General features: G+C 35.6%; 1 protein-coding gene across 1 annotated transcript; it reads right to left on the reverse strand.

Annotated features, from left to right (window-relative positions):
• Nucleotides 1-808: 808 nt before the first annotated feature.
• Nucleotides 809-7,695, reverse strand: LOC127833834 (uncharacterized). The gene is made up of 4 exons (XM_052359318.1): nucleotides 7,547-7,695; nucleotides 7,226-7,355; nucleotides 5,250-5,443; nucleotides 809-871 (listed from the first exon to the last, which is right to left on the reverse strand). The coding sequence occupies exons 1-4, from the start codon at nucleotides 7,690-7,692 to the stop codon at nucleotides 835-837; spliced, it is 507 nt and encodes a 168-aa protein (XP_052215278.1). The 5' UTR covers nucleotides 7,693-7,695; the 3' UTR covers nucleotides 809-834.
• Nucleotides 7,696-13,797: the final 6,102 nt, after the last annotated feature.

Raw genomic sequence — 13,797 nt, forward strand, 5'->3', positions numbered from 1 at the left:
CCGATCCATGCTGTAATAGTTATATTGCGTTCTCGAACAAATAATATCCCATTCTCCAGATATGGATCAATATCTTTTGCGATAAAAGAACCAGTCAAAACTAAAGCTCTTCCTTGGCACACTTTTCAAAAGTTGCCATTTGTTATCATGGTCTCTAAGCAAGAAGATGGGAGCATTAATGAAGCTAAAATTAATATGGCAAAGATTGTTCATGCAAAAGAGCTTATGGAGCGTGAAGTGACTTGTCCTGTATATGGTACCAAAAGACCATTTTACAGGTACTGTGATAAGGTTCATACACCTTTTACAGTAGCTGCCATGGAGAATCTAGCAAGTCAGCTATCAGATACAAGCACAGCTGTTTACCCAAATGGTTTGAGAAAAATCAATGTTGAGCTAATCCATGAGCGTGCTTCTAAAAGATTAACTATTCAGCTGTTCTCTGAATGGATAAACTCTGGTTTTATTATCGGAAGTGGCATAAAAGATGCGATTCTAATTGAAAATCAAAAAGCCACATCCAGCTGCCTTAACATGGAACAAATTGCAAATCTAATATGGAACGATCTAGCAAAGTTCATACTAGAGAGTCAAACTAATGACAAACTTAACCATGATCAAGATCCAAATGAAACCATAAAAATAACACTCACTGATGTTGTCTTGTACGGTGTTCAGAGGAAATGGCTCAATCCTAGCACAGATGTTTCAAATGCATCACAAAAAAACATTGAACAGGTATTATTACCTGAAGATGAATTGAAAAACCTAACCTACCTATGCTGTGAAGAAGTAGAACTTCTCCTAAGGGAGAGCAGCAATGATGAAGGAGATTCAGGTAGTGTTGCACAGGGTGGAGTTTCTAACTTGTCTGAAAACCCAGAGCAAATTCTCAAGAATGGAATGCAAAACACAGTGTTACAAAGGATCTCAGCACCAGATGTGGACCGCCAGAACCCTGTTGCTGAGGATACACAAGGATACCTACAAATGGCTTTCCCGGATGTCTTCCTCACTGGTGATGCATGTCCACACCAAGAACGTCCCCGTAGCATTACAAATAAATCAGGCAGCTACAAATTTGCTTACCTGTATTGGGTATGCGCACAAAAACGAGCGATGGTCAATACTGAGCTTCAATTTCTAGTTCATAGCATGATTAAACGAGAACATAGCAAGGGAAAGGCCAAGCTCGCTCTGAAAAGTGATGCCTTTGAAACAACTGGAATACCTGTAAAAGAGGATTTAATGCAAAATGCAGAGCTTCGTGACTGGACCGTATCAAACCTTATGATGTTCAAGTCATCAATACCGGATACAGCTCCATTCTGGAAAAGGTCAAGGGATGATGCAATAGCTGTTCAACGGGATTGGGAAGAAAGTGTTCCTTGGCGAAAAGACAAAATGCCAATGTCAATTATGCTGTTCCAGACTCGTGCTCCACCGTATAACCATCACCCGGCAATTCACCACGTCTGTCCAGGTACAGAGACCCTCTCCATCCAGAGTGACCAAGAATTTTTGGAAGGTCGGCGAAGAAACGTACTACAGTATCCAAGCATCGTATCGTTTATGTGCGCATTGATGGCAGAACTGGACACAACGTTTTTATCTAGAATTAGATATGATGGTGATGCCTATTTTACACGGTTTGAATGGGGTGCAAATGCCAATCCACATGCTCATAGGCTGTATTTTAGTCGTGAATTCAGTCAGCACATGGACAGCTTGAAACTAAATATACAAAACTGCCTTCAGAGTGCCAAAGACGAATGCTTTAATACTGGCCAGGATCTCGACAATCCTCTTGTTCAAGACACTATCCGTACTAGGGTACTCGACTGTTGGGATAATGCTAGGAAGGATTACATTGAATATATGCGACCATTCTACACCAACTGGAATGCAGGTTTACTAGCAGATGGTAAAAACAAGACATTTGATTTCATCTATGAAAGGACCTCCGCCATCTGCAGACTGAACATGGCAAGTGTGATAGACAATGCCCTCACAACCGGTGATTTTTCAACATTGGACACAATATATGTGACTGTTGTCAATGGAACATGTCGCCACTTAGGTCATACAGGAATAAACGATCAGCCTTCAAAGACAGATAAATGTGCAGTGGTTAAGAAAAAGCAATCAACATGCAAGGAAACAGGGAATAAACAGTCCACAGAGGTTATTACCTGTAAAAGGCGAAAACCGCAACCAATGAATAAAGTACCCACCATTGAGCCTGACAAACACAATAAGAAAATTTTTCAACTTCAGTTTGAATGTAACGACAAATGGTTTAATGGTCATGATCCTTTTGAGATTCTGCATGTTCTTAGCAATGCTGATGACAAAGCTGTTGTGCCAGAGTTTCTCAGAAAACCTCCAGTAATAGAGGTCAGTTGTTGCCAAAATAAAGACAATAGGGTGCAGGACTTAAATCTTGAGTTCTTTTCAGATACTGGTGACTCTGCTACAGAGTATGTAACTAAATATGCCTTTAAAGATGCAATTCCCACTAAAACATCTAACGAAGTGCTCATAACTGCAATGGAGAAGTTGCAAGATGGTGAACCAATAAATCAAGGTGCTGTTCAAAAAATGTACAATAGCCATGCCATTGCTGGAACAACATCTATCTTTCAGGCAACTCACCTCAATCAAAATATCCCACATGTTCTTTCCAATGTTAACATCAAAAGTTGCAGTGTATCTGGTTTGTCTCTGCTGAGAACTGACTATGATAAAAAAGATGGCGAAGATTACATTCTCCCACCTCTCATTAAACAATTTGATGGGCGACATGGCACAACAGCTGTTTTCATCGAATGTGGCAAAGAGTCGCCAAAACTGAAGGCAGAGATACAATGCAACATGTGTCTACATCAGTTTTGTGACTTGTTTGATGTTAAAGAAATTAAACCCAATGATGGGGGGGAAAGATTCTTACAATTTAAAAGAAGAAGTACTGCAAGAAATGGCAGATTAAATGCATTAAAGCTGATACCTTGCCATGGTATAAGAATGGCAAATCCCCGTGGAAAACAATATTGGCACTATTGTAGAACACTCTGCCTTTGGAAGATTCCTTGCCACAAAACTACTGACTTCTCACCAATTGCTGAAGATGCAGAATCTTTAAAGAAAGCTTGGATTGATCTATTCAATCAAACATTTCTTGATGGTAATGGACTTCCACCATGGGCATACAAATTTTGGAAACATCACCATCTTCCTCGAAACAACAACTCTGATTCAGATTCATCCTCAGACGAAGATGTCGAAGAAAACCAGCAAGCTTGTGCATTAGATGCAACTGATGACACTAATCTTAGCAAAATTAAAAGCAGTAATTACGATTCCGCTTCAAAACCGATAGCACGCCCCGGAAATGAACAGTTTTATCAAAACCCCGTTGATCGCTTGCGGTCTGCCCCGCAGCAGGGCATAGATTCCAAGCCATGTTTCAGTGATTCTGACGTTTTAGCCAATCCTGAAGGTGTTGATTTTATGAAGAGCTGGCTAGGAGAGAATGTTATACCTTCTATGGCTGAAATACATGCTCATATTTCAAATCTCACAAACACAAGGAGTTTTGTCAAGTAATTCATTTGAAGCATCTTCATTAAATGATAAACAAAAGATGGCTCATGACATTGTTGTTGATTATGTTAAAATTAGATTAAATTGGGAAAAAAATAAACAAGCACCTCCCCCAAACCCCTTGCGTCTCATTCTAATGGGCAATCCAGGTACTGGAAAAAGCTGGACACTAAAATGCATCATAAGCAGTGTAATAAGCCTCTTACAATCTAACCCTGATTCAGATGCACAGGTAAGCACTTGGACAGACAGAATCAAACTTGCAGCTCCCACAGGAGCTGCATCAAGTCAGATGTACTTCAAGTCAGAGACTTTGCATCGACTTTTTTGTATACCTGTCCATCTAAATGAAAAAGATTTGCGTCTGGAAGAAACATCTGCCACATATTCCAGACTTATGCTCAATTTTGACCCCAAAAAATTCTTTCTCCTCATTGTTGATGAGTTTTCCATGCTGTCACGAGAGATGTTTGCCTTTGTAACTGAACGACTGATTCAGTGCAACATTGATCTCGACAATATTGGCATTGTTCTTATTGGGGACCCAGCACAGATTCTTCCGATTGCAGCTGAACCTCTCTGGAGCGCTCGTTCTTACACGCATGAAAACAAAAAATGCAGTTCCCTTTCTATTAATGGTTTGATAAGGTTTAGACAGGTCTTCAAATTTCCACCGTTACAAACAATTCCAAACTATGACAAATGGCAATCGTTAACATCGCCTAAAGATCGTCTTTTATCAGATGATATTACTGCTTGTCGGAAAGATCTGATGCTGGGCCAATTTGATGCTGTGTTTTTGACTGAAGTCAAAAGAACAGATGTTGATCCCATTAGTCAATGTTTCACTGGAAAAGTGCTTGTCAATATGAGGTATGGTAAAAAATGCAGGGAAAAAGAAATGCTTTTCCTTAGAAAAAACTGTGCAACAGAACGTGATATGAAGATGGACGGGAAGTGGAACAGTGCACATATCATCCATGGGTATCATTTTCATTCAAAAAACCATGAAAATAGGTCAACTGTTGAGTCTGAAAACGCAAAAGCTCTTCTTAGACATCACAAAATAACAGGAAATCCGATAATGCGAATCGACTCAATACATCGTCCAGCAGCAAAAGAAAACAAGCTGAGAGCAATGTCTGCAAAAGAATTTGAAGGTGCCCCACCCAGCTGGCACGCATGCAGGGGAATGAGAGTCATGCTCTTACGTAACATTGCTCCAAGTATAGGTCTGTACAATGGATCATTACATACTTTGGTGGGACCAATATATAACAGGGACAGCATTGTTGCTTCTTTAACTAGTGCAGATTTGAAAACAGGAGAATTACAGGACTGCATTACTACAAAACCAATCGATACATGTGGAAAAGTACAGCAGATTCCCCCAAAGAGTGTATTGCTTTCTGTTGATGATGTTCCTTATTGTAAGGATACTGTTGATGAGTTTCCTTCAGGCGTACACATGACCTGTAAGTTTCAGGGTCCTAGTAACCCACCAGAAATGCCTGATTTTATGGTAATACAAGCTTCCAATTACTCGGGCCCAAATATTTTAAGATTACCAGGATGCGAAAATTATGTCCCAATTCCTCCTGTTGAAAGTTACAAACAAAAAGCTGGGAAGACAAAGTCAAACATACCCATGATTAGAATCGCCTTGCCACTCGAAGGAGGAGATGCAGCAACAAGTTTTAAAGGACAAGGAGCTAATTTCCCATTGGCTGAAGTTGATCTGGATGGCTGGTTTCATGTGCCTGGCATATTCCTGGTTGCCATTTCTAGGGTTAGAAGTCCCGCCCATCTTCATATACGTACTTTTCCAAATTACATGGACCTTAAAGTACAAAGGCTTAAGGAAAATGTTCTTGATGCACAAGCATTTGAAGAAGCCGTAAAAGTTAAGTCTGAACGCATGTACCGACATAAAAACTGTGGAGACCCATTTTGGACTACTCATTATAATGATTTGGCAGACAGTATCATAGATAAAGCTTTTGCAAAAAGGTTAAGTATCAAAAAGGACAAAGAGGAACTGATTCGCATCGTGCAACTTATGTTTATAGACACCGATACAAATGTTATTATGAGAGTGCTTGAAAAGTTGATCGAAACCCAGGAATATCTGGTAGCTGAAGCAGCACCACACATAAGTCAAGAGGATTATGAAACCTTGACTAATTACCAAAAGAACAAATCTGTTAAACCAAAGGTTTTAAAAAGACAATTTGACGATAAGTTATCTCTAGGAGGCCCATCATGTGACATTAAGAAAAGGAAATTACCAACCCCAAAACAAAAATTGTCACCTCTTGATCCCATACCTAATGAAAATTTGCTGTCCCTAAAAACTCGACCTGATATTTCCAGACAAACATTTAAAGGTTTGCAAAACAGTGGAAATAATGTGTGCTTTTTGAATGCCCCAATTATAGCTCTTTGCCATACCAGAAGTTTTGATGCCTTCTTAAGGGAGTGTCAATACTTGCACCAGCAATGCTCTGGTTACCACCTTCAAAATGAGATTTGTCCTCTTTGTGCACTGAATGAGGTTGTAAATCGTGCCTATCGGCATCACAATTTACCCCTAAGGGATCTCCCTAAAATGCCAATTATAAAACTAACAGAGTCCCTGCTCCCTGGTTGGCGCCTAGGAATAGAACACGATGCGGATGAGTTCCTTGTTAAACTTTTTGACCGTCTTGATCAAACATACGATTGCCAAATTCACAAGGGAACTGTCAAAACTACAAAAACATGTCAAAGCTGCAGTTCCTCAAAAATCAAAGAACAATTCCGATCCCAAAGAATCTTAATCAATCTTGTAGATATAGAAGAAGCACAAATACGTATACAAGAGGGCATTAACAAATGGCTAATGGAACAGAAATTGCTTAATTGTGAACATTGTGGTGAAAAGTTACATGAGGTCAAACGTGAATTGGTCAGACCGCCCAGTCTCCTGATAATAAATATTCATCGTAGTGCACAAAAGAGAATCTCTCTTGATAATAACATTTTTATTAACAACGAGACCTATGAGTTCAAAGCGTCTGTCAATCATCACCACCAACACTACACTACTGTTGGGTGTGTTGATAATAATCACTATATTTTTTACAGTGATGAGCGTGTTCAATTGTGCCACGGAAATTTAGAGGAAACAGAACAACAAAATTTTTCCATAAATACAGTGAGAACACCACTTGAAGAATGTGCCATTGTTTTAATCTATGAACGACAATTGCATTTATAACTTAAAATTACATCTGGGAAATAAATACCATGTCTCTAATGGAACAAATTATATTCAGAAAACATGAGTACATGCATGTATGTAGGCACCTAACATACAACTGCTAGGCACATATAATCAATTTTGTTTACATAAATCTGATATTACAGACAAAATCATGTTCACCATCATATCAGAGATTTACGTATTAAATGCAAAGAGAGCCTGCGACGCAATGGATGAATCATCTTCGTCAAATCTATTTAACATATAAACAAAAAACAAAATATCTACAAACATGTCAAACAAATATAATCCCAATAAAAAGGTTGTCGGAATAAACATAGAAAATTTGTATCAAAATATAAATAGACTACTTATAACCTGTATCTTGTCAGCCCACTCTGACCCATCAACAATAGCCACGAGAGGTGTCGCTGAGCAGGGCATAGATGACAGGTCCCTCGACGCAGCGTCATCGGCTTCTTGTCTATTCGCCCTGCTCTGGCTGCATCTGTTGAAAGGCACATAAAATCGACAATTTTTACATAAATCTGAAATTACCATCGTCAAATCTATTTAACAAATAAACAAAAAACAAAATATCTACAAACATGTCAAGCATAAAAAATATAATCCCAATAAAAAGGTTGTCGGAATAAACATAGGAAATTTGTATCAAAATATAAATAGACTACTTATAACCTGTATCTTGTCAGCCCACTCTGACCCATCAACAATAGCCACGAGAGGTGTCGCCGAGCAGGGCATAGATGACAGGTCCCTCGACGCAGCGTCATCGGCTTCTTGTCTATTCGCCCTGCTCTGGCTGCATCTGTTGAAAGGCACATAAAATCGACAATTTTTACATAAATCTGAAATTACCATCGTCAAATCTATTTAACAAATAAACAAAAAACAAAATATCTACAAACATGTCAAGCATAAAAAATATAATCCCAATAAAAAGGTTGTTGGAATAAACATAGGAAATTTGTATCAAAATATAAATAGAATACTTATAACCTGTATCTTGTCAGCCCACTCTGACCCATCAACAATAGCCACGAGAGGTGTCGCCGAGCAGGGCATAGATGACAGGTCCCTCGACGCAGCTTCATCGGCTTCTTGTCTATTCGCCCTGCTCTGGCTGCATCTGTTGAAAGGCACATAAAATCGACAATTTTTACATAAATCTGAAATTACCATCGTCAAATCTATTTAACAAATAAAAAAAAAACAAAATATCTACAAACATGTCAAGCATAAAAAATATAATCCCAATAAAAAGGTTGTCGGAATAAACATAGGAAATTTGTATCAAAACATAAATAGACTACTAATAACCTGTATCTTGTCGGCCCACTCCGACCCATGATTTCAATCTTACTTTACTCTCAATATATGCTGGATAACGGAAAAGCATCTTCATGGGATTGAAGGGTGATGAGTTACATGAAAGTTTATGTTGTGTGTTATGTAAATATATACATGTTTCATTGGGTTTTTGTGCATGTAAATACTGTAAAATTAATGTTGTTTGTTATGTAGATATACATGATGTTTAAAGGTTTGTGTTAGCATTGGATATTAATTATTAATATATTATTGCATGTAAAATTGTAAATACTGTTAGATTAATGTTGTTGTGTTTTGTAAATATAATGTTCTCTAGTAATTAGTTTTTATGCTCTCCGAAATAAAATTTCGGCGGAGCATATAGTTGCCAGTTTGTCCTTCCTTCTGTCACACTTTTGTTACATTTTCTCATAGCACCTTTAAAACTTAACCAATCTCTTTCTTATATTTCCAATATTTCTATGAAAGTTAATAACAAATAATTGTTTTCATCATCAGTATATGTTAATCTGGCGAAACATGAATACATTTATTTATTTTTTATTATTAATACTTGTAAAACAAATCTTTATTATGTTCAACTTCTTTATTAAATTCATGTACATGTATGTATGAATATAACACTGTATTATGTGAATTTGGAATAAGACATCAAACTGCGAATGGACATCATTTTGGTGATTTTCTCAAACAAAACTATTCATTTCATGATCTACATATATTTTGTAATACATTATCTATAATTTAAGCTTAATAAGAAATTTTCCATGACTTTCATTAACAGTGATTGAATTTGTATCATTTAAAGTGTATTTTGAAACCGTGTGCATGCGCGGCATGGACACAGTATCATTTCATGAGTTTTTTTTTTTATTAATAAGAAATCCAGTTTTGAAGTATAATCAATTTTAATGATGCTATTATATATGCAAGTATATGTTTTAAGTATAATTTGTAAAACTAAAAAAATGCAACATATAAAACTGCATATTATGCACTTTTGATAAAACACAATTTATTCCCAAATTGATGTCTTATTCCCAATTCACATAATACAGTGTTAGATGATCTTTACGCGATCAATATGATGTTTAAATATTCTTATTTGTTCTCACATTGACTTAATGCTTTGTATAACTATTTTGTAAATGACAAAAAACTGTAAAGTTTACGTCAATAAAACAATCTGTGTGTCTGTCTTATTTGGCATGTAAATACCTTGCATGGACCTCTACCTTATGATGAGGTTTGAGGTCAATGGGGTCAATGTCACTGAGGCTAATAATAGATTCTAATGTCTCACTTTTTTTACAGTTTGTCATAGCACCTTCAATAACTAACCGATCTCCTTCATATTTGGCACGTATGTACCTTGCATGGACCTCTACCTTTTGATTAGGTTTGAAGTTACTGGGGTCAAGGTCACTGAGGCTTATAATAGATTTTTCTGTCACTCTTTTGTTACAGTTTCTTAACAGATCTCTTTCATATTTGGCATGAAGGTACATTGCATGGACCTCTACCTTATGAATAGGTTTGAGGTCATTGGGGTTAAGGTCATTGAGGCTAATAATAGATTCTTCTGTCACACGTTTGTAACAGTTTCTCATAGCACCTTCAATTCTTTACTGATCTCTTTCATATTTGGCATGTAGGTACCTTGCATGGACCTCTACCTTTTGATGAGGTCACTAGGGTCAAGGTCACCAAGGCTTATAATAGTTTTTTTAGGTGGTTTTTAACACATAGATTGACAAAGCCCGTCATCGGGGAGCATCCATCAGTTTCACTGATATTCTTGTTTTTAAGGCTTTTGTCAGTTGATATTCTTAATTTTAAGTAAAATAGCATTTGCAAGCAATATCAGAAATGGAATAATTCTTTGACCGTGAAATAAAATTGTATAACTGAGCAATTGTTAAATTGCTAATAACATTTACAGGGTGCAGCATCAACGGGGTTCAAAATAATGTTGTGGTTACGGTTCCCCAACGGGGCCTATTATATATATATATATATTCAGTACATATATAAAAAGGTATGTGGTATTGTTTGGAGACAAAAACACTGTCATCAACCTACAGTACAAGAATATTTACGAATATGCAACTACAAAGTGATGTTATCTGTTGAAAACTGTGGAATCAATGCAGTAATATTTCATTACCTTTTACAAAATTAACAATGCTGGTTTTGTACTTGCGCATAAAACATTTATCATGGAACAACAGGTAACAACCAATTTATTAATTACACAATAGAAAGGAACTCATATTAATGGCATTATGCATTAAGTAAACTATGCTTTTCGCTACTGTTCAGAATTACACTATCTTACTAAAAATGATCTCAACAGGTACATAGTGCTTTTACATACTTGTGGTAATTTTTGTATTACTAGTTTGACATTTTTTGGCTGACACTTGTCAATATACAGACTAAATTTGCATGCATGGGAACCTTCATATTTCTTTAGCGTACTTGCCTTCAACTTGTTAATTTAACAAACCTTGTTTGCACATCTGATTTTATTATGCCATAGCTGATTTTTGTTTATAGATCTATAGACAGATATAGACTTTTCAAGTTTTTATAAAAGTTCACACATGTTCCATCCAAGTAAACCAACAGAACCAATAAATAAGCTAATAACTGTGTGCATAGCTTGGAAACTTTGATAGTTTAGGAATCCCTGCATTGTTGATTTCTGGAAGCCAAAACTGTCAGTTAAGCTCGATAGAATGGCTTGTGTTATGCCCAGCTCTTGCCTTGGCAGAACAGTTTCTATAAACGGAAAACCAACAAATTATCTTAAAATTTAATAAATGATGCAGACAATTTATAAATGTCTTGTTTTTTGTTGATTTCGAATCTGGAAGATTTGTTACGTAAGATTTTGTTACGAAAATCCAACGGTATTAGATTTTGTGGTTTTAGGCCTAAACTTTATATAGTGATATGTAACCTTTCGGGATATCGGCAAATTAAGAGCAGACGAGGTGTAAATACGTTTAAAATAAAATAAACGACTATACATTTAAATCGGAATATCGCTAAATTTTGTGAATAAATGTGTTTATGATGGATAACAACCACAACTTACATGAATATTGCTTACGGTCACACGAAAAACTGCTTTTGGAAAGCGAATGGGAAATGCGTCACGAATTCTGTTAAGTAAACGGTAGGGTGTCGTTATTGAAATGAGATGAGTATATGTAGCAGAGAAAAGCAAATAATGCGATAATATTTAGATTCGCTACACAATTATGATGTAATTTATATACTTTTTCCTGAGGTATGTATTTACATGTGATTTAGCATATGTCAAAGTGTTTTTGACTTGTTAAAGGTCATAAATAGCATCGCGAAAATATATGTCGCGTGACAAATGTTTTTGAGATGCATCCCTATGTCTAATTTTATGTCTAATTTCCCTATGTATGAACGGTCAACGCCCGTAACGCGGGCTTTTGCCCGTATTAACATCAAAACATAATTATCTTTTTGGATAAATGTGTATCTATTATTTCGGACACGAAAACAATTAATTATTTGTAGGCTATTATGTTGGCTTTTCTTAAAGCTATAGACGCTCTTCATATGCATTTTGATTAATTAAGTTAATTTTATATCGAACGTGTTATCGGAGAAGATAAAGTCTTTACTGTTTCCACAAATGTATTTTGAATTTCGAATACTATGTATTTAAAAACATTCGAAAATATTCTGCTTTCTCAACGAAAACAAATTAAACACGGTTACCACTTGTTGATTGTACTGCTAATATGATGCTGATTATACTGCGGATATGATGTAATTCCCATTTTTTCATTTGCTGCATGGCTTATTTCGATTGTTCAATTATCTGTTAACGACGCCAAAATGGCATTGTCGATCCGGATAGTTTTCAATGCAACGTCACTTCTAATACGGTTGAAATTAAATAATGCGGGTTTCTAGTGTTACTGTTTATGTATTTATAATACATAAATTATTTCTTATGTAGTGTGTGTTTGAAATGGCTGTAAAAATGTTGAAATACCACACGTCATAATTACCATTGAAACTCACGTCATGTTTCCCTTTGATCTATTTAGAAGTAAAGTGTTTTTGAGCGAACATGGGTCCCGACAATGAGGACTTCACAATCAATAGCTTTTACATTACACTATCACATTTACCTTATCACATTTACTAAAAGTAAGTTTGTTGAGAGTTTGGTTCACTTAAAATCATTAATATATATGTTAATGAAAACAAATATTCAGTTTGAGGTTCCATATGTATATTTATGTCCAAGTACCAAGTAAAGTTCGAAAATGATTGTATCCAAAAGCAATTATGTTATTAACTGATCGACATGCTTAAATTCTAAAATTTATGTTTCATTAATTTAATAGTATAATTTGTACCTATGATTATATGTAAAATTCAGTATTGAAACAGCGAATAATACGAAACATGCCACATCCAAAAAATGTGGCCATTTTGCTTCAATATACTAAAAAAAATTGATAATTTGATCATTTTCGGTAATAATGTCTTGCATAGGTGTGTCACCCTTTGTGTTTACTAACATGGACCCTAGGCTTGTGGGGATCAACGGATTCATAAAACAAGTGTCATGTGAGCATCTTAGCTTAATTTATCATACCACCGCATCGATATCTGCCTGATATAACGTTACCTGATATACTTTTTATATAATGGTCATCAGGAAGTTATTATATCACTCGTGTGTGGATGATGGTCGTATTACTCGGGATCAAATATAAACTAATTATTTTTAGTGAAATCCAATCAGAATCAACATAACAAACTATTTGATAGCAAAATGTAATATAAAGTAAACACCAAATTCAACACAAACAGCAAAAAAACTTTTTTTACAAATATTAAGCGCGCGTGCTCATGACGTCATTATTAACACGTAAACCGACAAATATCACATTTTTTCCCGCTAAAACTGCAGCTTTTTAGCGATGTTTTCATTATTTCTTTTCAATCGGAGATGTAGATGTATGATAAACAGAAACAACAGGTTTCTGCCTGATCTTTTTGCAATATATCAGGCAAGGCTTAGAATAATATTTTATTAATATTAAACTCTATGTATCTTGTCACTGCGTTAATAGTTCCTAGAAAGAATTTAGATTGCAGTTGTATACTTTGCAAGTTTAATAATAAATGTAAAATGTTTTAAGTTCACAATTGTTCATCAAAACCAAATAAACGCCCTTTTCAAACTATGATTTCTAAATCATAGAAAAGTGAATATTGAAGCAAAGGCTTATTTTGAACATGTTCTTTTCTACACAGATCAACACTTAATTTCAATGAATCTTTTCAAAGTTAATTTGTTAAACTTGCATATAATGTTTTCAGGGTAGTGACGTCACATTGGTGTAATTTAAAGATTTAATAATTGTTATTGTCATTTATTTTTGTTTTTATGAAAGACAATCTTGGTCAATTTTGCCTCAACTTTCATGTGAAATCTTTAATGTATTTATTTTCAAATGTTCTAAGGACATGTACAGTGTGTGTGAATATTAGAGTTTATTTACAGATCATCGCTGCGTCTTCACGACTAC

The sequence above is a fragment of the Dreissena polymorpha genome, chromosome 6 (genome assembly GCF_020536995.1).
Source record: "Dreissena polymorpha isolate Duluth1 chromosome 6, UMN_Dpol_1.0, whole genome shotgun sequence".
NCBI classification, from domain to species: Eukaryota; Metazoa; Mollusca; class Bivalvia; order Myida; family Dreissenidae; genus Dreissena; species Dreissena polymorpha.

Coding starts and splice junctions, on each gene's coding strand:
- LOC127833834 (XM_052359318.1), bottom strand. CDS start 7,692: ATGTGCCTTTCAACAGATGCAGCCAGAGCAGGGCGAATAGACAAGAAG. Junction 5,444..7,225: donor AGTGGGCTGACAAGATACAG/GTTATAAGTAGT, acceptor TTGTACTTTAAG/GTCCATGTAATTTGGAAAAG. Junction 872..5,249: donor CAAGGCGATTCTAATCATGG/GTATGTTTGACT, acceptor CTGGGTTTTCAG/ACAAGTTAGAAACTCCACCC.